The sequence below is a fragment of the Saccopteryx leptura genome, chromosome X, assembly GCF_036850995.1.
Source record: "Saccopteryx leptura isolate mSacLep1 chromosome X, mSacLep1_pri_phased_curated, whole genome shotgun sequence".
NCBI classification, from domain to species: domain Eukaryota; kingdom Metazoa; phylum Chordata; class Mammalia; order Chiroptera; family Emballonuridae; genus Saccopteryx; species Saccopteryx leptura.
In genome coordinates this window covers 38,453,017-38,480,155 of record NC_089516.1, presented here as the reverse complement: position 1 = coordinate 38,480,155, position 27,139 = coordinate 38,453,017, and the positions used below count along the sequence as shown (strand labels likewise).

At 41.3% G+C, this 27,139-nt stretch overlaps 1 protein-coding gene across 1 annotated transcript; it reads right to left on the bottom strand.

Moving 5' to 3' along the window:
• Window positions 1-1,146: 1,146 nt before the first annotated feature.
• ALAS2 (5'-aminolevulinate synthase 2) lies at window positions 1,147-25,883 on the bottom strand. Its single transcript, XM_066357121.1, has 10 exons — window positions 25,794-25,883; window positions 19,717-19,912; window positions 18,959-19,081; window positions 14,767-14,989; window positions 14,036-14,220; window positions 11,321-11,500; window positions 8,766-8,930; window positions 7,919-8,187; window positions 6,190-6,352; window positions 1,147-1,431 (listed from the first exon to the last, which is right to left on the bottom strand). Exons 2-10 carry the CDS (start codon window positions 19,895-19,897, stop codon window positions 1,268-1,270), a joined length of 1,653 nt encoding a protein of 550 aa, XP_066213218.1. The 5' UTR covers window positions 19,898-19,912; window positions 25,794-25,883; the 3' UTR covers window positions 1,147-1,267.
• Between the last annotated feature and the right edge of the window lie 1,256 nt (window positions 25,884-27,139).

Sequence of the window (27,139 nt, the reverse complement as noted above, 5' to 3'; positions counted from 1 at the left end):
GCAAAGGAGGTGGGTGTGGTGTAACAGAAAGCTCAAGTGGTCCTTGTAATTCCCAACTGGTATGTCCAACAGCTGCCATAAATGGGTTGTAGGGTGGAAAGAAACGTGTCTTTCAGCTCTAGAGTTGCCAGGCAGGGTTAAGTATTGCCCAAATAGCAGGAAAGATCGCCTCATAGACAAGTATTAGTTTGCCTGATTGTGTCATGCAAATGTTTTCAGTGTGCTGTGAATTGGCAAGGTTGGGAGCTTTGCCTTGAACAGGTTGCTTGCTATAGTCAAGCCTCTTTCTTGTCTTATAAAGTGGGGCTGGTAAGTCCTGTTCTATAAGGTGTGGGAAGGACAGATTAAGGAGGACATCTGTTCCTTCTCCTGGAAAATACCTCGAAAGTTCTGGGGAACTACTCTCCAAGCAGTCTGGTATGAACTGACTCCTCTCCTGGCTTCAGGGGCTACCTGAAGCCTAGGATTCCAGGTCCAGTGAAGAGTCAATCCCTGAGCCCTGGCCGGTTGGCTCAGCGGTAGAGCGTCAGCCTGGCGTGTGGGGGACCCGGGTTCGATTCACGGCCAGGGCACATAGGAGAAGCGCCCATTTGCTTCTCCACCCCCCTCCTTCCTCTCTGTCTCTCTCTTCCCCTCCCGCAGCGGAGGCTCCATTGGAGCAAAGATGGCCCGGGCGCTGGGGATGGCTCCTTGGCCCCTGCCCCAGGTGCTAGAGTGGCTCTGGTCGCGGCAGAGCGACCCCCCAGAGGGGCAGAGCATTGCCCCTGGTGGGCAGAACGTTGCCCCTGGTGGGCGTGCCGGGTGGATCCTGGTCGGGTGCATGCGGGAGTCTGTCTGACTGTCTCTCCCCGTTTCCAGCTTCAGAAAAATACAAAAAAAAAAAAAAAAAAGAGTCAATCCCTGAATTTTTGTTGAAACCATTGGGTAAGAGCCGTTTCAAATAAACCTGCCAAGTGTCTCAGTTCTTTGTTCAACTTACTGTATGGTTTTTGCCCATCTCCTTTCTGGATTTCAGTTTCCCTATCAGTAAAATGGAGTGGTCAGGTCAGCAAGTGATCTGTGGTTTTCTGATGGCTCTGCCGCTTGCCTTAGCGAGTCAGGTATAGTGCAGTTGTTTGTTCTCTGTCCAGCAGAGGGCTACAAATGCTGCAGTTTGCTCTTTATTTGCTTTCAGGCTCAAGTCAGCACACAACAAAGCAGAGGACTGGAAGAGGGCCCAGCTTCCAGTGAAGGGCAGGTGGGGTGGAGATCTGAGGCAGCTGGCTTCTCAGGCATAGGTGGTAACATACTGGGGCTGCATGTTCCCAAAGTAGGAGCGTTCCCATTCACTCATGAGCTCGAAGTGCACAGGGCGGTGACAGAAATTGCAGGCAGTAATAGACACATCCTGTAGAGGAAGGCCCACCTCAGTCCAGGCTACCAGCAGCTTCTCTGAAGGGGGTGGGAGGATGGGAGGGAAAGAATTGGTTAGACTAGGTTTTCTTAATCTCTGTGTCATAGTACAGATGTGCTAACATACAGATCTCTTCAACTCTGACGTCTTGGAACCAGAACTAGCTTCTGGTTTGCCCTGCTGAGTGTTACGAATGTTAACCATTTGTGTATGGGTGCTGTGATGATGTATAAAAGATTGGGAAGCGCCTATTTGACACAATTTATAGCTGTATTGGCCTGGCCTGGACTGCACCCAAAGTACAGGGCATGCTGTGTGGTCAAGAAGTGAATCTATCTACTTGTAAGTTCCAGCCTGGGGAAGAAAATGATAGACAGTAACCATACGGTGCCATTGTTGTGACATGGGACCCTGGGGTAGGGAGTGTTTCTGGAGGGGGTAAGAACCCAAAGGTGGGAACCTTACCCCACTGTCAGAAATCTCAGGTGTGTGCCAGGGCTCTGTTCATGGCTTTTAAAATGATCATTTCCTGGGTGATCTCATTCAGTCCTTCAATGGCCTACAATACCCTATACAGTCTGGGTCCATACTGCCCCTCTGTCCACAATTTCCTATCTCCCTTTTGCTTACATCATTTCATCTACACTCTTCTTGGTCCTCAAATACCATCTTTCTGCTGATGATTCTGAAATTTTCATCTCCATCCCAAACTGCACTCCTGAATTCTAGACTTGTATGTTTAATAGACTTTCTATATCTCCAATGATAGATAGGCATCTCTAACTTAACATGAACTGAGCTACTGATCCCGCTTAATCTCCAAAGTAGCCTACTCTGCTTTCTTTCAGCCTTACCCATCTCAGTTGATAGCAATTTCAATTATTCAGTCCATAAATTTTAGAGTCTTTATTTTTCTTTTCCTTTCTTACTACACATCCAGTATATCAGCAAATATCATTGGCTCTACCTTCAAAATCTGACTACTTCTTATCACTTCCAATGCTATCCTCAAGTCTGAGTCAGCATTATTTTTTATCTGGAATATTACAGTATCCCCCATTGTATCTCTCTGTTTTCACTCTTTCTCCCTTTCAGTCTATTCTCAACATAAATGTTAGAGCAATTCTGTTAAAACCTGTGTTAGACATGTCACTCTTCTGCTCAAATCCTTTGAAAAGTATATCCATTTCAGAGTTAAAGCCAAAATTCCTTCAATGGCCTACAGTACCCTATACAGTCTGGGTCCATATTGCCCCTCTGTCCACAATTTTCTATCTCCCTTTTGCTTACATCACTCCATCTACACTCTTCTTGGTCCTCAAATACAAAAGTAACCCCTGTGTTATGGTCTTCCCTGTCTTAGATCATTCCCTCTGCATGGGATGATTTTCCCATAGCTCTCTGTCCAGCCAACTCCTTCACCTTCATATATTTTTGCTCAAGTGTCATCTCAATGACCTCTACTCTTAATACTCTATTTAATGCTACAACCCTCCTCCAATTTGGCCCCTATCCCCCCCATTTAGCACTTCCCTACACCCCTTATCCTGCTCTATTTTTTCATAATGCTTATAACTGCCAGGCTATATATAGGTGACACTTGAACAATGTGGGGGGTAGTGGCATCCTGCACAATCGAAAATCCACATATAACTTTTGACTCCCCCTAGACTTAATTACAGTCCCTTGTTATCCACAGAAGATTGGTTCCAGGACTTCCTGTGGATACCAAAATTCGTGGATGCTCAAGTCTCTTATATTAAATGGTGTAGAATAATGCATACAGTCTGCAGTCTGCATTCACAATTCCCAACCACTGATCAAAAATAGTGTTTTTGATCCATGGTTGGTTGAATCCATGGGTATGAAACCTGGGGATACAGAGGACTGACTATATTTATTGAAAAAAATCCTCATATAAGTGGACCTTCTCAATTCAAATCTGTAGTTTAAGAGTCAACTCTAATTTGCTTATTTTAAAAATGTTTTCTATCTCCTTCCACTAGAATTTAAGCTCCAGAAGGATAGGGTTTTTGTATATGTTTTATTTATTACCAGATCCCCAGCACCTAGAATAGTGTGTAGCACACAGTGAGTACTCAATAAATATTTTTTGAAAGAATGAAAAGATGCATGGTTAAAAGTCAAGAAAATGAAATAAAAGGAAGTAAGCCAGAAGAAGGGTTTGAGGGAGGGCATTCCAATTAGAAGAGAGTGTTAATTAGCAAAGTCCCAGAGGTTAGGCAATAGAGAAAAAATAAGGGAACTACAAGTCATTCAGTGTATCTAGAAATAAAATAATGTGGGGCAAGAGGTAAGCAGATAGAAATCACCATGTTGAAGGCACGGAATGCCATACCAAGGAGTTTTTACTATTCTCCAAGTAGTCTCCAGTTTTGGACTGTATAGTCAAACAGTACAAACATTTTAGCATGTATTTCCAATCTATGTATGCTTGTTTATATACTCTATACATGTATCATTCTCAGTCTATGTGTTAAAAATCAATATCAGTAATGCTTAATTCCCAATTTTTAAGATAAAAAGTAAACATAAAATCCCAGGTATGTTGTATAATTTTCAGATCTTATAAGTAATAAACCTGTATTTTAAAAAAATTCTAATAAATTCCTTCACCCTATGCATCATCTTGCATACCTCATCTTAAAGACCATTACTCTAGTCTAGACAATAAAGAAACATGAAGAGGTTAAAGCAAGAGAGCTATATGGTCAGATTTCTAGAAAAGTCCCTGTGTTGGTCAGTATGGAGAAGGGATTAAAAGGAAGCAAGAGAGAAGCAGAAAAATAAGAAATCACATTGATATGGATTTAAAATGTATCAATAGAGAAAAGAGAACAGATTTGAGAGGGATTGTAGAAAACATTTGCAAAATTTCAGGGTGGTTTGGCTATAGATTTGAAGGACTGGTGAAGTTATGGTGAAAACCATTCATATTTCTTTCCTGCAAAAGCCCAGCATAAATGGACACTCAGTGAACTGAGGATTCCCAGAGCTCTATAATTGAAGCCCAGAACAACTGAAAGGACTGAGCTAAAGCTCTAGAAGTCTCAATCATCAGCCCAGGGAGGCAGTAGACCACGTGGTTATGACTATGGTGGTAGAGACAAATTCCCCAGTTCTAATCTAGTACCTGTGTGACTTGCACCAGTTACTATATATATATTTTTTTCTTTTTTGTATTTCTCTGCAGTCAGACAGACTCCCGCATGTGCTCGACCAGGATCCACCTGGCACACCCACCAGGGGACGATGCTCTGCCCATCTGGGGCGTCACTCTGCTGCAATCAGAGCCATTCTAGTGCCTGAGGCAGAGGCCACAGAGCCATCCTCAGCACCCGGGCCATCTTTGCTCCAATAGAGCCTTGGCTGCGGGAGGAGAAGAGGGAGACAGAGAGGAAGGAGAGGGGGAGGGGTGGAGAAGCAGATGGGCGCTTCTGCTGTGTGCCCTGGCTGGGAATCGAACTCGGGACTCCCGCATGCCAGGCCGACGCTCTACCACTGAGCCAACCGGCCAGGGCCCAGTTACTATATATTTTTAATGACTCAATTTTCACATATGTGAAGTGGAAGTACTAATGTGGAATCTCTACCTGATGAGGATTAGATGAGCTAATACAGGTAGAGTGTTTAGAATGGTGCTTGGCATATGATAAGTACTTAATAAATATTGGCTAGCATTATTTGATGTTTTTTAATCAATGAATGATTGAATGGCACCTACCTATCTTGTCTTCCTTGAACTCTCATACTGTCTAGGCTCCAGACAAACAGAATGACTATTGACAATACGTGCCCTGTTTTCCTATCTTTGGGTCCTTGCTGATAGACTTCTTTTATTTTGGAATGTCCTTATACCATACCACACGTACTTCAAGGTGCTACACAAGGACTTCCTTGCCTACAAAGCCTCCCTAATTTTATCCTTCCGGCCTTCTCTAGCCACAAATGAGCACTCTTCCTGCAGCTCCAAGAGCAATGTAGCTCATCACACTGGACTAGTACCATCCATCTCTATGCCTGTCTGCTAGATCTTCAACTGCCTATGTACATGTCTTCCAACAGACTTGGAATGAGTACTTTCTTTATGTCAAGTCCTATGCTATAAACCACACCCTATAATCCAGTAAGCTTTAGGTGAATTGACCAAACTGTCATCTTTCAGGATAAAACCCAAGCTTTCAGTCAGCATTATAAGCCTTTCAATCCAGTCTCTGTTTTGTGTTGTCTTTGTAGACCCACAGATAGACACTCCTCTTCCCCACTCCATTCCTACTATCCTACATTTCTGTAACACCTACTTATTGTTCTTGATATATCCCAGGCTGCTTCTCACCCTCTCTTCCTTGCCTTTCTTCATGTTCTTTCCTCTGCTAAGAATACCCCTCCATACCTATCCTTTTCTTCTCTTGGTCCAATACCATTCACCTTGAAAGACCTGGTTTTTATGTCATCTCCACTAGGAAGCCGGTCTTGAATTTCCTATGTTGGGTCACAACCCTCCTTTCTGTTCCCACAACTTCCACATTCTCTGTCTTCGTTAATTTTCACCCCTTGAAGACATTGTTTGTGTCCACTATGAACTCCTCAACCAAACTGGAGCCCTATAAGTCTAGGGATTATTTCTCATTCATTTATGACCCTGGTGTAAAATCTGCCATACAATAGATGTTTCAGAAATATATTTTTTAAATGAATGGTATCCATTTTAACTTTTTCAGGTCCTGGGGCCGGAAGAAGGGAGAGTGTGTTGTGCAACCATGCTGAGGACTTACCCACAAAGTCTTCCATCATCTGAGGGCTGTGATGGGGGGAGGGTGCCAGGCGCAGCAGCTCCTCACCTCGGGGGACAGTTGGGTAGTTGATGGCCTGCACATAGATGTTATGCTTGGAGAGCAGGAGATCACAGATCTTGCTGTTCAGCGCTGCATCACCCACCTGGGCTCATGAGAAAAGCCTGTCAATATCTGCCACCTTGGCCCCACTATCACTAGCTCTGTTAAGTAGGTAGAAGGAACCAGATGAAGGAACAACATTGAATTTTGGGACATTTTTTTCATAAAGGGCTTAGTCAGTGTCAGCTCTAGACTCAAGTTGTTCAGAGTCAGCTATCAAACTTGAACAAGCAGGGTGGAGCTGTTGCTAGGAAACATTTTGAAGCTGTTTGCAGAGCAAGCGTGCTGGTTTTACTTGGCTAGTATGTTAATTTGGGGTGGTTCTGGATAAGAAGATAAATCTCTTAAGCCTCACTCTGGGGTGATGCCATTAGGTTAATTAAAACAACAACAACCACAAATATTTACAAAGTCTTTCAAGGGAATATTGGGTTGGTCTAAGGAGCAGTGACTATTTCTTTCTCATCCATACAATAGTTACATAAAATTATCTTCTCTACACCCCTACTTAACTGACACACACAAATAGATGTTATTTAAGAAAGAAGTCACAGATTTTTTTTTTTTTTTAGAGAGGAGGACAGACAAAAAGGGAGAAAGATGAGAAGCATCAACTCATAGTTGTGGCCTCTCAGTTGTTTATTGATTGCTTTCTCATATGTGCCTTGACTGGGGCCTCCAGCTGATCCAGTGTCTCCTGCTCAAGTGAGCAACCTCGGGCTCAAACCAGCGACCTTGGCCTTCAAGCCAGTGACCATGGGGTCATATGTATGACCCCATGCTCAAGCCAGATGGGCCTCAAGTCTGTTGAGTCCACACTCAAGCCAGCGACCTCAGGGTTTCAAACCTAGGTTCTCAGCGACCCAGGCTAATGTTCTATCCACTGTGCCACTGCCTGGTCAGGCATTGCAGGTCATTTTTAAAGGTAGTAAACACTCAAACATAGTTGAGAATCTAAAATAACAACTAGTCCTATTGCTTTTGATTTTATATTTTCTGACTTCAATTCTTAATAAGAAATACATTTCACACCATGACCTACAATACGCATATACACATACACATACATACATACAAAACTGAAACAAATTTCTCGTAAAATGATACCCTTACTATATGTGATGTACTGCAACATTTTCTTTCTTTTCTTTTTCTCTTTTTGTGAGCAAATATATTTATAGCCACAATACCATAGATGTAAGCCAATGGCTATTCCTTGATAAAATACAAGAATTTTCATCATACTTAGTTTACAGGTTTCTTAAGAGGTGGTCTCTTTAAGAGGCTGGATGTACAAGAAAGATTTGTTTAAGATGATGTTATAACCCACTAATGCTCTTGATGCACAGTTTGAAAAACACTGAATTATATATAGGTTATGGATACTCAATATTGTGAGGGCCAGCACTTTCCAATAAGGATGACATAAGAGCTAATACAAAAAGAAAAAAGACTGGTTAACTGGTTAATCTAGAATGGCTGATAACTTTTCAAAAATGGTTAACAGGAAAGCAGAGTTGATGACAGAAGCAGGTGTCAGTTTTCCAGGTGTGGGAAGGCTCCCGTCAGAGATAGGAGAGGAGGGCATTGGGAAGGGTGGGGCTCTCACCCGGATGGGTATGATGTGGCTGGGACAGGGGATAACAGGAAGGCCCTTGTCCATTAGTAGCTGGCGCATGTGCTTGACATTGCGCTGGTGGGCTCGCCTCAGGGCTTGGCCTTCCTCTCCCTTGAGCACCCGCACAGATTCCAGAGCCCCAGAAAGCACCATGGGAGGCAGTGAAGTGGTGAAGATGAAGCCAGCAGCATAGGAGCGCACCATATCCACCAAGTCACGGGTGCTGGCGATGTAGCCGCCCACACAGCCAAAGGCCTTGCCTGGAGACAGGGAGGAGGAGGATATGCACAGACCCCATTGTCAGTCCCCAGAAGAATAGAATCATGCCCCAGGTAACACAAAGAGGTGCATCAGGAGCTGGAGCTCTAGACTCCCTTCCCAGGCCTCTGCTCTTTTCTCCTGTCCATGGCTGGAGAATCATTATTTGCAAGAATTGATAATTCTGCTGCTTTGAGATAGGGTTTCAAGACCTGCCATATGCAATGACTAGATAGGCAGGAGCAGGGTGGGGATCTTGAGTTGTTTAGGCCTGAAAGTGAAACTAAGATGAAGTTTGGGGCTGTAGTAGGAAAGGGGAGTAGAACTACAACTCCCCACTTACTGAGTATGACCTGGCTATTTGGCCTAGCACAGGAGTCTTAAAAAAAAACACACACACATTTTTTTTCAGCAACTTGTAGTGAGGAAGGAGTAAAAAGAGGGAATCCAGGAGTTCCACAGGTTGGGGCTGTGAATTCTACCCAATCACTCCTGCAGCTTCGGGGAGGAGGAAGAAAAGGATCTTTCAGCCACCTCCTTTTTGGATTTTATGTAAGGGAATTCCAAGGCACTCACTCACCAAGGGTTCCAGAAATGATGTCAATCTTGTCCATAATTCCATCACGCTCCCCAATCCCAGCTCCCCGGGGACCATAAAGTCCAACAGCATGAACCTCATCCACGAAAGTCAGAGCTCCGTACTGGTGGGCCACATCACACAACTCCTCAAGGGGACAGATAGCACCTGAGCAAAGTCAAGCCATAGAGGTAGGAGATCATAACCCTTCCCCAGCTCCCATCTCCAGTGTGGCATTTCTGTTCCACAACTACCCTGGGACTATTTCAAACCTCTTTATTTATATTAACTGCCTTCACCTCCCTCCCACCCAAACTCATGTGCTCTCTCTTTCTTTCTCTCTCTCTACCATCACCCCTCTTCCTACCCTCCACCCCACCTGTGTGTATCTGTGTTTTCTCCAGGTTATAGTCTAGGCTTGCCTCTCTATTTTTACTTCATTCTGACAATATGTGTTCTCTTGTTTATGCCATGTTCCAGCCTCTCTTTGTTTCCATTTAGGGTTGGCACTAGCCTATGTGATATATGTGTTTAAATAAATTGAAAAAGTCACCTTTTGCACCAGGTTAATGCTGTCCCGATTTCAGATACCACTCATCCACTCAGCCAGGTGCTGTTGGCAGCCCTGTCAATATATTTATTCTCTGGCCTCCCTGTTTCTATCATTCTGGCTTTCTGCCACTACCTATCTTTTTGTGGCCATTTCTGTCTTTGTTTCTGTATCTGTTTTTCTGTCTGCCTTATTTTTTCTGTCTTTTTTCCCCATTACTTCTTCTCTGTCCCTGACTCTCTCTCTCTCTCCTTCCTCCTTCACTTTCTCATTTTGTCTACTTCTCTGACTCTCTACTTCAGAATTTCTTTCTCTGTACTTTTGTGTCCCTTTCTGTGTTTCTTTGTGCCTCCGTCTCTTTGTCTTTTCTGTTTCTCTGTGGAAGTGTATTTCTCATCTGTGTCAATGTTGTTATATGCGGGCACCTTCCCACACATAGGCTTAGTCTCAATCTATTGATTGAAAGTGAATTAGAAGTGATCTGTAGGTTCCCTTCCATTTCCATACAGATTACCAGATTTTTCCATGTTATTCTAGACATCTTCTCTACTTATAACTGTTTATAAGATCTTCAAATGGCTGTGAGTCCCATATGTAGACCTCTTGGCCACTGCATATACAAGAACCCACACCTTCTCCATTCCTAGAAACTACTAAGATCCAGGGAGTTCAAATACAGAAGAAACTTCTTCTGATGGAAACAAGGACTCCAGGCTAGGATTAAAGAATATGAGCAACTGGTGGGAACAACCACAGAAAGTGAAGCGCAAGACAAGACAGTGTGATGGCTCAAGCATCATTTCAATGGGAGAAATTCTGCCCTACCATTGACAGTTTAGGATAGCTTCCATCAAAAAATAAGGACTGTTCACTTGCAAATGTAAGGAAAGAGGATCGTCCCAACCTGGTTTCCACTACAGAAATAATAAATAAGAGTAGTCTCAATAGTATAATCATGGGATGATTTTACTTTATTACTAGTTGTAGAAATGTGGGAGTGGGCACAACAATAAATTCTTTACATATATTAACTAATTTGTTTCTCACAACTACTCTATTATCACCTCCATTTTTCAAATAAGGCAACTGAGACACAGTGCAATTAAGAAAATTGATCAACTAAGTAAATTGTCATGCTGGGATTTGAAAATGGATAGTCTGGTTCCATAGCCTGTGCATTATCATTACATGATGCTGATGGCATGTATGTTGGCTAAATCAGGGAATACTATGGACTCTCCTTTGTTTCAGTTGCAAAAGTGAAAAATTAAAATGATCATTTACTATGATCTACTTAGATCATAATAAATAGGATCACTTTCATCATCTCTAATTCTTACAACCAGATGTTTTACCTTGGGGGAAACTGAAGCTCAGAGAGTCAAAGAGTTATCCAAATTCATAGAGCTAATAAGTGCCAGGGGTGAGATTTTAACTTAGATCTGTCTGATTTGAAAACCTGTTTTGATTTCAATGCTTTATACTGGACCTTGAAAAAATTCCCGGACAATCATTTGTGAAATTTTCCATTGCAAAAGCCATACACTGAGATCATTGATTTGTACATCATTTGTCATGGAGGGAGACTTGTGTGAAGGAATTGGAATCATAAGTCCTAGGGTGAAGATACATACTTTGGCACTAATTTACTAAGTCACCCAAGATAAATTGGGAGCTGTCTCTAAACTTTAATTTCTTAATCTGTAAGATCACTGTAATAGCTGCCTCGATCTTTTAGCATTTTCTGGCTGTGTGGTCTTAGGCAAGTTACTTCTCTTGTTTGTATCTCACTTTCCTCATGCAAATGAATAAAAATAATAATAACATGTAATAATAGGACCTACTTCATAGAATTATGAAGATTCAGTAAATTTATATATATACATATAAAATACTAATAATTTTGCCTGACATGTAATAAGCACTCTGTAAATGTTATCTATTATCATTATCATCTTGGTTTTTGTGAGACCAATGTTAGTAAATATATGCTCGTGCATATACATACCATCCATAGAGTGAACAGTCTCAAAGGCCACAATTTTGGGTGTCTCAGGGTTGGACTTCTTTAGAAGTGTCTTCAGGTGGTCAGGGTCATTGTGCCTGAAGACAAACTTGGCTGCTCCACTGTTGCGGATACCTTGGATCATTGAAGCATGGTTACCTGCATCTGAGTAAATCTCACACCCTAAGGAACAAGATGAATAATTCTTAAGCTTCTGTCCCAGTATTCCCACTTCAACCTCAGGACTGATCTGGGAGGGGCAGAGGACCAACCCTTTCCTCTCTATAAGACCTTGCTCTGTTTTCCCATCCTCTAGAAATCTTTGTGACACCTCTTACTCCCTTGGAAGATCTCCTCTTTCCTAAAATTCTGACCTCTACATCTTTCCCTGCAGTCATTTCCAACCCTGGTCTGGCCTCTGACTATCTTGGAGTAAAGGAAATTTTAATTTCCCAAGAAACTCTAGAGTTTCCTGAGGACAGGGCCTATGTTCCTTCTCTTAGACACATATGATCAAGCCTTGGAAAGGAGTTTGTTGAACTGGACTGATGCTCAATTTCAATTCTTCTTGGTCCAGATAAAATCCCACCTCTTCCAGGTAGCATCTCTCTGCTTATAAGTTGGATAATTATCAAACTTCCACAGTTTGAATCATAAATTCATGACATATCAGAGGTAGAAGGGCCAGTAATGACCATAGAATCCAGCCCCTTTAATGTATAAGTGAAGATAACAGAGGGAAGACCTTCCTCTAGGAGCTGAGGAATGCAGGGATATTTACTGGGCAATACTGGCAGGGCAGGTAGAAGTGAAAAATTTGTGGAGGGAGTTGATTCCTGGCCATTCAAATTGCATTGGCATCAAGGAACTGTGGCATTTTATTAGAGTAAAGGATCACTTCTGTCTGAGGAAATCAGGCATGACTTCTGATGAACCTGTCATGAAGGACAGGTAGACCGAAGGTTTCTTCAGAGCAGGAACCACATGTTTTTACCTTTCTGTTTCTGATACCCAGATGAGGCTAGGTACACAGTAGATAAATAAGTATTTCTTGAATAATGAATGAATAAACATAACTGATTTATAAGTGAGTAAGTTAACATATGAATGCCTATATATTACTGAATGGAAGAGTGATAAAAGGGATGCCAAAAGATGAGGCTTAAGAAATAGGTAGAGGTCAAATTGCCTGAGGCTTTAGAAGCCATGATAAAGAATTTAAAATTGGTCCTAAGGGCAATGGGTATCTATTAAAGATGTTTGGGCAGAGGAGTAATTAAAATAATGTTTTTCATTTAAAAAATATCACTCTGCCTGATATGAAGAATAGATTGCATGAGGGCAAAGGTGAAATCAAGAAAATTATATTATTTAGGCTACGATGGTTGCAGCGGAAATGGAAAGAAGTTGAATTGTAATGGTTGAGGAGGAGGCTCACTGGAAATATTTCTAAAAATGTTGGATTTATTGGTTATGTTTGACCTCAGAAAAAGTTTCTGAGAAGTAATGGTGATGTTCGTAGTGTCCTAAAAATTAGCAGGAAGTGAGGAAGTAGATAGCAAGTATGGAGACTTCTCTCAAGCAATTTGTCCGTTATAAGAAGGAGAAAGATAGGGCCATAGTTAGAGCATAATGAGGGGATATATATGTATAAATATATTTATGAGATGAAAGAAACTTCAATATGTTTTTAAAAGAGGAGAGGCTGAAAATACAGGGGAGAGGAAACTTATAGGTCAACATTCTTGAGAAAGTAGAGGGGAATGGGACACAAAGCATCAGCAGAAGGATTTGTAAATAATAAAAAGGGCAATTCTTCCACTGTGACAGGAGAGAAGGAATGAGGAGAGAACATGTGAGGATGTTCATGTGGGTGAGGGTGAAGTAGAGGTGTAGGAGGGCTGAGGAGAATGGGGATTGGCAAAGTTGTCCTGGAGACTTGGAAACAGGATTGCCAGAGAGAATAGAGGAGCTGATAGAAGTTGGGAACCATAAAGTTTTAGTGACTCCCATCTGAGCAATTATATAAACCCAGGATTGATAGAGAGGTTGGAGAGTTATATTCATTCAGTGTTGGAGCTGTGATGGAAGGATGACAGGCATATGAGTTGAGGATATTATTGACTAGAGAGTGGGAGAGTGGGAAGATGAGATCCAGATGGAATCCAGTGTACAAAGTAAGAGATTGGCTTTAGGTGGAAGGAGAGATTCACCTTCAAATTGTAAAAGGGAAGAATGAAGAATAGATGAACAATTAGGTAAGTTTGTAAGTTTGGTGGCTATAAATTGAAGGGGTCCCTTTCTGGGGACTTCTGTTTTCTTTGTGATGTAGGATGTGAAGTTATTTGCTAAAAGTGAAGGAGGAGGTAGTCACAGGTTTTAGAAGAGGAAAGAAAGTTTTAAAAACCAGATGTGGGGACAGAAAAGGACTGTTTATGAGTAGTAAAAGCCCAGTTGAGTTGGAGGGGGGTTGACAAATTGTTACTCTTCTGTGTAGTTAGGCAATGTTCCTTAGTAGTGCTCTTCAGCCTATGTGTAGAAGGGGAGAAAAGAGAGGGATGTAGTCATCCACTGTTGAGGATAAGCAAGGTGGAGAAGAAAGAAGGGCAATGGGAGCAAGTGAATTCACAAGAGAGGGAACAAGTAATGAAGACAGTGAGACTGTATGCTGGTAGTACAGGATACCAGCCCCAGACAAAGCTTATGCCCTAGGCTTACCTGGCAGGATCTTGGCCAAGGTAAAAAGAGTAGAGTCATTGGCCACAAAGCAGGAAGAGAAGAGCAGGGCTGAGTCCTTCTGGTGCAGCTCAGCCAGCTCCTGCTCCAGCTCCACATGAAACTTACTAGTACCTGAGATGTTGCGGGTACCACCTGCTCCAGCTCCATGACGCTGCAGGGTCTCTCTAGTCAGGAAAAAACAAACGAGGAGACAAGGAGAAGAAACTCTTGTCAGACACTGAGAAACTGGGTAGGTTTCTCTTTCTTGATGGATGTCAATGTTGACTTAATGATCTTGTGTTGTTTGTATACTAAGTGACTAAGTAGAGGGCAGCATGGGGATGGAGGATAGACACGGACCCTCATTTTCAGGCTGAAGGCACTCAGGGATTGAGGGAGAAGCTAGGTTGAGCTTGAAAAACTTGGAAGACTTTCGTCACACACCATCTCTGACAACAGTCATTCTGTAGCCAGAGTGAGAGCTCATGGTGAGTGGGCTTACTTATCCTATCCTCTCCTCAATAGCATTGGACATCCAAGAGTTTAGAAAAATATGGTTTGTTAACTGACTTAGTTAATATCTGAGGATTAAATATGCTGGAGGACCTTATAAAACAAGTGGTGGGTGGAACCCCAGTTTTCACTGCCAGCCCTACCATTTCCTTCCATGTGTGGCTTTGGTTCTTGTCTAGAATGTCCCCACAGCTCATGGCCCAGGGCCTACTACTCACTGTGTGGCTTGCAAGACCCGAGGGTGCCGACTCATGCCCAGGTAGTCATTACTGCACCAGACAGACACATCCTTTGCAGACACAGATATATCAGAGAAGTGTTGGGCAAAGGGATATGCATCAGCCCAGCGGTTCACGGTCTTGAACACACGGTAGGTGTGGTCTTGTTTCTTCTCCATGATCTTGTCCCTGAAAAACTGGTCATAACCAAACACATGGTTTCCTGCAGGAGTAGAGATGGGGATGAAATGAATTCACTTGAAATCACTTCCTAGCTAGTTCACATTTTATTCATGCTGTTGATTCTACCTTTTCTAATTTTCTTTACATTTATTCATTTATTTGATCAGTCATTAACTTGCTGGGCTACATTAACTCTCCACTACTTCATGCAACCATCCCTTTGCTTACTCACTCATTTACTCATACATTCACTCAGGCGTTCTACCCTTGGCATGGACTCATCTCTTTTCCTGAGTTTAGTGTGGAAATCACCTTACTGGAATCACTACTTCCAGTCTCAGTGGAAAGAGTATTGACAGATACAGTTTCAAGTAATTACTCTGCTACTTCCTACTTGTGAGACCTTGAGCAAGTCATGAATCTTCTCTCTTAGTTTTAATTTCTTCATCTTTAGAATGAGGCTAAATTGCAGAATTATGAGCATCTGATTACAAACAATGTACAATACCTAAGCTAATGTCTGGCTAATATTAGCATTATTATGACTAAAGTGATAATGGTAGTGTTAATAATAATAACTAATATTTGATTATATTATTATAGCCAACATTTAATGACTGCCTATTACATGTAATGTTCTGTCTTATGAACTTTATACCTATTTTTTTTTTAGACAGAGGCATAGAATGACAGGGACAGACAGATAGGAAAGGAGAGAAATAAGAAGCATCAACTCATTGTTATGGCACTTTAGTTTTTCATTGATTGCTTTCTCATATATGCCTTGACTAGGGGGCTCCAGCTGAGCCAGTGACCCCTTCCTCAAGCCAGCCGGTAACCTTGGGCTTCAAGCCAGCAACCTTTGGGCTCAAGCCAGCGACCATGGGGTCATATCTATGATCCAACACTCAAGCCAGCAACCCCATACTCAAGCCGGTGACCTCAGGGTATCAAACCTGGGTCCTCAGTGTCCCAGGTCAATGCTCTATCCACTGGGCTACCACCTGGTCAGGCTATACCTATTATTTATCTCTCACAACAATCCTATGTGGAAAGGTCTATTAGTATCTTGGTTTTACAGATGAGGAAATCAAGGCATAGAGAGTTTAGGTAGTTTGACCAAGGTCATACAATAAGTAAGTGGCCTACAAGTAAGTAACCTAGAGACCACTTTTTAAATCACTACCACTACAAAGTGGGGAAAACCTATTTTCAGAATAAATTGAAATAACATTTGCCAAAGGGCTTGTCAAACTCTAGAACTGTATATATGAGACAGAAATAATGATGGTTGCCAATGTTAACCTATGAGGTAGGAGTATACACTGATAACATTTTTGCTGCAGAGATATTTGGAAATATGTGTCAAAAGTTTTTAAAATACACAGACTGATTGATATACCTAGAGAAATTTTGTAACATATTTAATAGAAAAATTATTGATATGTAGAATATAGTTTTTATAAATTGAAAGATTACTATGAAAAAATTTCAAACCAGTAGAAAAGTAGGCAAAGAATTTAAACAGAGAAGTCAATAAATGTAGAAAAATATGCTTAATCAGGGATAATCAAACTACACAAACACAGTTTCACCTAGAAAATTGATAAAGATTTAAAAGTCTGATAATATAAAGTGTTGGACAAGGGTGTGAGAATATGGATACTTTCTTTGATAGATAACGTATGTATTTTAGAGGGCAATTGGAAATATTTATTCATATTAAAAATATACACAACCTTACATCCCAAGAAATACTTATGTGCATGAGAAGGTACATTCAATAATGTTTATTGCACTGCTGTTTATAATAGGAAAAATTGGAAGCAACCCAATAGAGTAGTAGATAAATTATCTCAAATATATTCATACTAAGTCTAAGATAATACTACATATTATAGTTGGACACATTTTATGTATGTAACACCAATATACAATGTTAACTGGGAGACTATGCCCAAATAATTGAATAACCTGAAACAATACGTGCTTGATTAACTGAATGACATTGCATCGATTGTAGTTCTATGTTTAGACATGGAATGATGCCATGATATATGGTTGAGTGAACAAAGCAAACTTTGTGTAAAGTAAGATCACATTCCTAATAAAAGTGTATGTAGAGGAGAATGTAGGATATGTGTGTGTGTGTGTTTAGTCACAGAAAAATATATAGAAGAAAACAAAATAATAGCAGATACTGGAACTTTAATTTTAAATTTCTCTCTTTATACTTTCCTGTATCTGTTGGAAAATATTTTACAGTGAATACTATTTCTTTTATATTAGGAAAATAAAACAAATTCTGTTATTAAATGAATATAAACAAATATAAAAGAGGGAAAAGGCACTCTATGAAGGATGAGGGTTTGTAAGGGAAACATGGAGAAGAAATAATAGGAATAAACTTAAGATCTAATGAGGCCTCATAACAAGCTAAAAACACATCCATAAATGTAATTTTATTTCTTCCTTATGATAACCTGTTGAAGCAGGTATGAAAATCTCACTGATGAGAAGTGAATCAACTGCCAAAGCACACTGATCTGGCAATTGCCAGCATTAATACTGGCATTTAATAAACTCAGACTCCCTTTGGTGTCAGAAGCCCTTTCATCACTCCTTCCATATTTCTACCTCCTTTTTCCACCTCAGGAAATTCACCAGTCATGTTGTTCTATAGCAGGTATGTGAACTTTTCTAAAATTTGCTCTGGCTCCTGGGGACTAGAGAATGGGTTCCTCAGGCTGGTTGAGACCAGATAGGTGGGCAGGTCTGAGAAGAAGTGTGGGATTTATTTGCCATGAAGGGCGGGGGTGGTGGTGAATAAAGCATGTGTTGTTATTTTTAACTCAAAGCAAAATATGATAAATCAAGTTTATAAAGTAGGTAAACCTTCTGCAGAAAGAAAAAAATATTATGCAAAATGAGCAGCTATTCATCTCCCTAAGTGCAGGCTCCTGTATCAGGAAACATGCCATAAGGTGAATTACACTTCTTTCTCTTTTTTTAAAAATTTTTTTATTTTTCTGAAGCTGGAAACAGGGAGAGACAGTCAGACTCCCACATGCGCCCGACCGGGATCCACCCGGCACGCCCACCAGGGGGCAACGCTCTGCCCACCAGGGGGTGTCGCTCTGTTGCAACCAGAGCCACTCTAGCGCCTGGGGCAGAGGCCAAGGAGCCATCCCCAGCGCCCGGGCCATCCTTGCTCCAATGGAGCCTCGGCTGCGGGAGGGGAAGAGAGAGACAGAGAGGAAGGAGAGGGGGAGGGGTGGAGAAGCAGATGGGCGCTTCTCCTGTGTGCCCTGGCCAGGAATCGAACCCAAGACCTCTGCACGCCAGGCCGACGCTCTACCACTGAGCCAACCGGCCAGGGCCACACTTCTTTCTAATAGAACTTCCCCTTGGGTGAGGTAACTGGGGCAGAAACCCTGAATCTTGTACATGAGAAGTAGATGCAAGCCAGTGTATCTTACTCTTATTTTCTGAAGGTCATTAAAATTCAATTTTGAAATTTTTACCCTTAATGATATCTGAAAAGGGCCTATGAAAGATGTAAACACTGTGACCATCTCTCGTGTTATTATCTTGAGTGATCTGTACCATTTGAGTTGACCTAGGGCTCCATACCCTTGTATGGTATGTACCCATTCCCATCACTTATTCTTTCATGCAAATCCATATTTTCATAGAGTTATTGCTTAAATATAGGAGTCCAGCCTGTTGGGATTAATTTACACACTTGGAAGAGAAGAGGCAGAACTCTTGAAGGCTTATTTTAGACTAATGGTTAAAAGATACAGGAGCTTCTTCATGTGTGTGTATTTGGGACAGTGTGCTTCAGTGTACAGTTTAACCTATTGCCTAGTATGGTTCCCTGGAAAAACTCGACTCCCTATCATGGGATGCATACTAGCTGCCCTTGGATTAGCCTAGCTCAGGACTGTAGTGAAGTGAGTTCAAGTGTTAGAAGTAGAAATTGGATAAAATGGAACTTGAATACAACCTGTCTTGAAAACCTTCACATCCTCCTGGACTTCTGGGGCCGCCTTCTGCACAATCTTGCTCTTCCCATCCTGGAGTTCTGACAGCATGAAGGGACAGTGGCTCTTGGCCCAAGATGGAGAATCTATGCAAAGGTAAGAGGGTAAGTAGCAGTGCATTTCTAACCTTAAGTTTAGTTTAACAGTTATTGCTGAAACCTACTGTATCCCAAAGTGCCATCTCAGGGTATGGTAGAGACACACAGATGGATGAGTCTGGTTTCTGTGCTAGGAGAGCCCCTAAACTGGCAGGAATAGCACACACTGAAGATACATTATGAACAGTGCCTGAATGTAAGGAAGAATATAGGCTATGGAAGTCTAGAACAGGGAGGACACATGACCCAGAGTTAGAATTAGACAGGCTGGAAGTCTAGGACAGCTTTGCAGAGGAGATTATGCTTAAGTTAAGTGTCTCAAGAGAAATATGAGATACTCTGGTAAAAGATATGGCAGAGGATTATTTGACAGGAGCAAAGGCATAGAAGTTTAAGATAATAGAGTTGATCTAGGCAATTTTAAGTAATTTCAGAATGAGTATATTGAGTATGAGGGGCATGAAAGTGAGGCTCTTTAGAGATACTGGCAGAAGTCAGACCCTAGGTATATTTTTAGGCCAGCTTATTCTGCCTTTACAATTTTTACATAAACCCTACTAATTATTGGCACCTTGTCTCTACAAACCAGACATTCTCCTCATCTTCCAGTAACCTCTTCTTACCTCCTCCAGTCTTGGTTGCCTTAAGGTAGATTTGAGAACAGGTTGGTCCTTGTGCGGCCAGGATGGGACAGCATCCAATACCAAAAAGGAACTGGTGAGTCTTAATCACCTTGCCCAGGAGGCCTGAGGGGCCTCGAGGAAGGACTGGACAACGCTGTAGCAACATGGCTGCTGCCACCATCTTGAACCCGAAGTCCTGCAGAAGATGAGATCCTATTATGAAGGCCTGGCCAAAAGCCAAGTTTCATTCCTGCATTTGATCCTTTGCTTTTAACTTCCCACCCAATACTTGCCTTTATTGTTCTTTCAGGGTAAGAACCTTCCCAATGTTAAAATATACCAATGGGACATCAGAGAGGAAGAATAAAAAAACTTACTGTTAAAGAGGGGAAGGAAAGAGCTCCAACCAGAGGTCATAAAACCTGAATTCTGCTTCATATTTTGCCAGTGACCCTCTCTGTGATGCAGAGGATCATTGAAGTATGAGTGTGTGGCAGAATAGGAGTCGATAACCTCCTAACACTTTGAATCAACACTTCAAGCCAAGAATTTTTCTGAGAATATTGGTCTCAGCCAAGGTGGAGATTCAGCCCGCTAATGCACACATATACCACTGACTTCTGAGCCTCAGCCCAGAGTTTTTCCTGAGCAGGCCCAAGGCAGAGAGGGAAAAGGAGTTTGCAGTCACAGGTATGTATATTCAGGGAATAGGACAAAAAGGCAGGCCTTAGACCCTACAAAACATATTCCCTAAAACTGGTATTTTGCTGTTTTGGATTTACTTTTGTATTTTGGAAAAGCACAGATAGAGAAGGAGGTGAAAGCAAGACCCAAGGGGTCTGGGAGACAAGTCTATGGGTGAATGAAAGAGGTGGAGGCTAAGACAGAAGAGAGAAAGCAGACAGAAGATCATAAAAAAGAAACCAAATACACACAGCAGGCATTCAATAAATATTTGTTGACTTTGGGAGCAAATTAATGAATGAACAGGGATTCAAATGGAGAAAAGAGAAGGAGAGTAGAGAAAGAGTCAGGAGAAAAGAAAAATAAAGGGTTAATATCCAAAATATATAAAGAACTCACAGAGCTCAGCAACAAACAAGCAAACAATTCAAATAAAAAATAGGGAGAGGACCTGAACAGACATTTCTTCCAAGAGGACATACAAATGGCCAACAGATACATGAAAATATGCTCATCTTCACTAACTATTAGAGAAATGAAAATCAAAACTACAGTGAAATACCACCTCATACCTGTTAGATTGGCTATATTCAACAAAGCAGGTAATAACAAGTGTTGGAAAGGCTGTGGAGAAAAAGCAATCCTCATTCACTGCTGATGGGAATGCAAATTAGTACAACCATTATGGAAGAAAGTATGGTGGTTCCTCAAAAAATTAAGAATAGAATGGCCATATGATTCAGCAATCCCTCTACTGGGTATCTATCCCCCAAACTCAAAAACACTGGTATGCAAAGATATATGCACCCCTGTGTTCATTGCAACATTATTCACAGTGGCCAATACATGGGAAACACAAAAATGTCACTTGATAGACGATTGGATAAAGATATTGTACATGTATACAATGGAAATGATAGTATAGTGCCATTTACGACAACATGGGTGGACCTTGAGAACATTATACTGAATGAAATATGTAAATCAGAAGCTAAGAATTGTATGATGTCACACATAGGTGGGATATAAAACTGAGACTCAAGGACATAGATAAAAGTGAAGTGATTACCAGGAGGAAGGAGATGTGGGGGAGGAGAATGGGAGAGGGGGTGGGGGAAAGGGTATAAAGAGGGACAAGTACGAGGTGATGGAAAATAACTTGACTTTGAGATGGGTATACAACATAATCCACAGTTCAAATGCTATAGAAATGTTTACCTGAAACCTATGTGCTCTTATTGATCAATATCATCCTGTTAAAGTTAATTTTCTAAATAAAATTTAAAATTTACAAAAAGGAAAGATAAAAGAAGGAAAGTGAGAGAGAACAAAGATACAGTGGTAGTGGTGGAGTTATAAGTACAGAAATTGTGAGAGAGGAAGAGATCAAAGCCAAAGGAAAAAGAGACAGGATAGAGATAAAAAACAAGGAGAAGAGGACTGCTCCAGAAAAACAAGACAAAAGGGTGATGGGAAATCCAAAAAGACAGAGGAAGAGACTGAGCTGAGAGGCTTAGAATGAAAAGAGAGAAGAGAGCAAGGGTGGGAAGGAAGAATGACAAGAGAGAGAGAGATTAGTGAGAGAGAAAGCAGAGGTAGAGGCAGAGATAGAAGAGCACAAAAGGGAAATGAAGACAGATCAAGGAGCATAGAGGAATACGCAAAGATTCAGAAAAGTGAGAGCAGGAATGGAGAGAATCTAGCATGGGCAGAGAGTCAGTCAGGCACGAAGATAAAGGAGAAAATCTGCCAGATATTGTGGGGGTCGGGGAGAACAACAAAGAAGAGTTATGAGAAGAGAAGGAGGAGGAAGGGGGTGGGGAGAGGAGCTTAGCCCTATTGAGGAAGATGACACAGTGACAGAAGGGAATAGAGACAAGACAAACAGTAGAGACAGAGAGGTGGCTAAGTTAGGTTGGGGGTTGGGATAAGTCAGGGCTGAGAGAGACACAGAGAAAGACAGCTAGAAAGAGTAAGAGGGAGGAACAGATTAACAGAAAAACGGCAAATTGGATATCCAGCATAAGAGGATCAAAAGACAAGGTATGAGACAAAACAATAGGAAAGATGAAGGAATGTGGGAAGACAAAGGCCCTGGCACCATCAGGAAAGCTAATGAGTATGGTCTTATGTCCTGAAGGACAAGTGAACAGAAGAAACTTGTGGCCCTGTTCTCATATGGCGACCTCCTTCACTTCCTATAGAGCATCAACACCCCCACCCCCACGTTGCAGGTCTCACAAAGCAAGCATGCTCGTCCTAACTCACAAAGCAATCTTCCCCTTGTTCCACTCCAGAGCATCCTCCCTCCAACTCTCACAGGCTGTCATAGGAACAAAGGTTACTATGTGGCACAGGGTGTGTGGGCCCTGAAATTGCCAAAGGCCAAGAGGTGTTTAAAGGACTAAATGAAACTCATCATGTTAAACCATAAGGACAGTACCTGGCACATAATTTTCAATAAATGCTAGTGTTTCTTATTTTAATTGCAGTTCCCCAACGCTCTATTGGACATTCTTGAAAAGTCACTTCCACTCTCTGGGTCTCAGCTTTCATCAGCTGTCAGACGTAAAGTATTTTTATGCCTACCTCATATGGGAGGTAATGAATTGGATCCAATGCCTACCTTGTATCTGGAGATACGAGTTTTCCTTCCCCTACTTGCCTGCAAAGGCTAAAGCACTTGAGGCTGAGCCTGCGAACCACAGATAAAGCTCCTAAAGTTTATCGCCACTGAGGTCTGACCACTCTGCAGATGAGATCAGGGTGTGGGAGAGAAAAGGAGCTCCCTTCTAGAATCACATCTAAGCATCTGGCTGGGACTGACTCTGGCTATTGGTGGTGAAAAGGGGTGCAGGGAGGCAAACCTAGGCAGGCAAAACAAATGGCTAGGTTCCAGGCTCCTAGAAACCCCTTTCGCCAACATCAACACTGACATTAATGATAACAGCAGGGTGTGAAATGGTAGAAAAAAAAAAAGCCACAGAGTTTGTAAGGAAAGTCAAGTTCTGCTTTGGAATGATGGTGGATTAGAGCCTACTCTCAATGCCTTATATAAAAATGGAAGAAGTACAATAACTTATCATTTCGAAGGGGTTTTGGGCAATGTTGTTCTCAGTGACCTAGAAAAATATAGACTGTTGATTGGAATTTGTTGAACCATCAAGTTCTTTCAAGCTTCAGTTCCATTTTCTCTGTTCTAACAGTCCTTTCCTGGAATTTATCCTGCCTCACTCTGCCTGTCCATCTTTATGACCCATAATCTTGTAGTCTAGTTACCTTAGGCTCTGTTTACATTCTGTCCCATTATCCATCATGAAAATGAAGTAACATTGAATAAAAGAAGTCATTTAGTGATTTAGGATATTAAGAACATAGCCTCTGAAGCCAAACTATCTGGGTTTGAATAATGGCTCTACCACTCACTAGCTCTGGAACCTTAGAAAAATCATGTCTCTGCTGTGTCTTTTGTCTGTAAAATGTTGATAATAACAAGGACATTCTACTTCACAGGGATGTTGGGAAGATTCAGTAAGATAATCTGTATGTAAAGTATATAGAAGAATGCCTATCTCATAGTAAATACTGAAAAAAGTGTTAGCTATTATTTTTATTTTCTACATTTTCTATGTAAAGAAAGTGAAAGTATAACAAGGGAAATTACATCATAAATATACTAAACCAGGTCTGAAAAGCTTATTCTTGTCTCAATCCTGATTCTTTCTCTTATCAGGTTACAATTTACTATGTAAACTTGGGCTCTGTGTTTGCTCCACGGGCATTGGACTAGATAACTAAATAGATTCGATCAGATTCTAATCAAACACTCACAAAGTACTCACTGTTGTAAATGCTTCACATGCATTGATTTACTTAATCCTTGTGACAACCCTGTGATGTAGACACAAATATCAATTTATTTCAAAGATGAGGAAACTGAGGCTCAAAAAGATTAAGTAACTTGTCCAGGTCACAGAGCTAGTAAGTAGGAGATCCAGGATTTAAATCTATCCAATTTGGTTCTGGATACTACTAACTTAACCACTATAGATCTATGATTCAAATATTACTACACACATTTTTGACTGCAAGCCCGACTCCAGAGGTTAATCACCTCTGCTGCACTAATAGGCCCTTTTCCGATATATTTGATTTGACCAATGCCTTTACTAAAGGAACAGATTTCTAACTGAAGTAGTATTTCAGGTACTGGTGAACATTCACTCATTTATTTATTTATTCCACCACTTCATAACTTATGCACCCATTATGTAACAATCTTTGCCAGGGGTCTTCTGAAAACAATGCTTCTATTCAAAGAGATAAAGCTGAACTTTCAGGGCAAATGACAGATCCTTACTGGAAGGTTTTTCCTGCACCTTAAAATCCTCTCATGTCAGCATCCAATCAGAAAGGCCAACTACAACTCTACCTCCTCAGAGAGCCCAAAACCACACATTGTAGTATTCCGTGTCTCTTTTTCCCTTTTGTGGCCTGCTTTCTAAGAATAAGTTAGTTGTGGAGTAGATGTGATCACTTCATTTCAGGAGTTGGAAGCGTCAGGATTTACTTCCCTTCCTTATACGCTCTCCATCATGGAAGAATCATAGCACATTTTAGATAACTGGAAGCAGAGAATCAGAAATTTTTAGAAACTGAAAAATTTAGAAAACCACAAAACCAAAATTAAAAAGAGTGTGGAAATCATAAGCCAAGCTCCCTTTTCAGATTTCACAATAAATTAGGGTTGAGAATACAAACCTATTGACTTTCAGTGACATAGCGTATTCCTCTTTCACCTTTCCCCCTTACTTCTGTTAACTATTCATCTCTCAATTTCTTCAGATCCCTTCCTATCCAATTCACTCTCCTCACCATCTATACACTCCCTCAATTTTCTTTCCCCACTCTGCCCACCTAAGCACTAACTAATTGATCTCTGCTGTCAGCCAAACAAAGAGAAGGAGTCAAAATGAGGGAGGAATGTAGAATTACTGGAATAAATATCAAGACCTCTTTTTGGGAGACAGAAAAGGAAAGGAAGAAAGAGAAAGAGACTGAGAGATACAGAATAGAAGGAAGAAATGGAAAGAATGAGAGAATGGATACATAGAACTCAGACAAAGTGAAAATAAGGGAAAAGCTAGGGTGTCAGAGAAAGATGAACTGAAGTGAGTGATCTTAAAAACTATCAAAGGAGAGGAAACAAGGGGAAAAAGACACAGGAAAGGTGAAAACAAGGAAAAGCAGGAAAATACAGAGGGGGGAAAATAAAGAAAATGACAGACAGATTCTAAATAACAAAGTCAGATCTAGCCAGGCCAGAGAGTGAGCATGGGCAGAGATCAGCAAGCAGACCAGAAAGTGGGCACCAGGCTGAAAGTAAACCTTACCTGTTGCCCTGCACTGAGGACGAACGAATGAACAACAGGGTGGGTGCTGTGGGTCAGGACCTGACATTTATCTCTTCCTCCCTGGCTCAGCTCCACCCACTCCGCCTTCTGCTGGCCTTTTCCTGAGTCGGCCCCAAAGGTATCTTAGGCCCTTGTTAGAGATAAAACCCAATGTAATCCCCTCTTGCCTCCCCCTTCACCCAGCATTGGTTCTCCCCTCTACTTTCTTTCTCTTCTCCCTCTGATGTAGTAAAATGAACTTGCTTGGCTTAGGAATCAGATCATCCGTATATAGCTAAGGCACTTTGAGCAAAATGACCTCCCTGGCCCTCCGTGTCTTCAACTATAAAAGGTGGGCAATAAAACACAGAAGCAAGTGTAGCACAAGTGGAAAGGGCTCTCTCTAGCAATCAGCTTCCGTAGCTGACATCTAGATCGTTGTAACAATACAATAGCATTATGTACAGAAAACACTAAGCACAGTGCCTGGTCCAAAGAAATAACAGCTAATGTTGATTGAGTGCTGACTATACAGCAGACCCTTTGTGCTTTACATGGATTAATTTAGCCTATCCTTATAAATACCTTACAAGATAGGTACTATTATCCCCATGTTATAGATGAAGAAAAAAGCTCAGAGAGATGGGTAACTAACTGATAGTTAGCCAGTTAATTAGTACATAGCCCAACCATGAACCCAGGCAGTTTGGTTCCAGATCTACATTCTTTTTTTTTCTTTTCTTAATCTCTCAATATTTTTTTTCACCCAACCCTCTAACCCTCTCTTCCCCTCTGACAGCTGTCAGTCTGTTCTACGTGTCTATGCTTCTGCTTCTGTTTTGTTTGTTAAATTACAGTGGTGCCTTGAGATATGAGCAGACCAACGTATGATTTTTTTTAATAATTTAATTTTTTTAATGGGGCGACATCAATAAATCAGGATACATATATTCAAAGATAACAAGTCCAGGTTATCTTGTCTTTCAATTATGTTGCATACCCATCACCCAAAGTCAGATTGTCCTCTGTCATCTTCTATCTAGTTTTCTTTGTGCCCCTCCCCCACCCCCTTTCCCTCTCCCTTTCCCCTCTCCCCCGTAAAACTCAACAACAAACAAACAAACAATCCAATAAAAAAATGGGAAGAGGACATGAACAGACACTTCTCCCAGGAAGAAGTACAAATGGCCAACAGATATATGAAAAGATGCTCATCTTCTTTAGTTATTAGAGAAATACAAATCAAAACTGCAATGAGATACCACCTCACACCTGTTAGATTAGCTATTATTAACAAGACAGGTAATAGCAAATGTTGGAGAGGCTGTGGAGAAAAAGGAACCCTC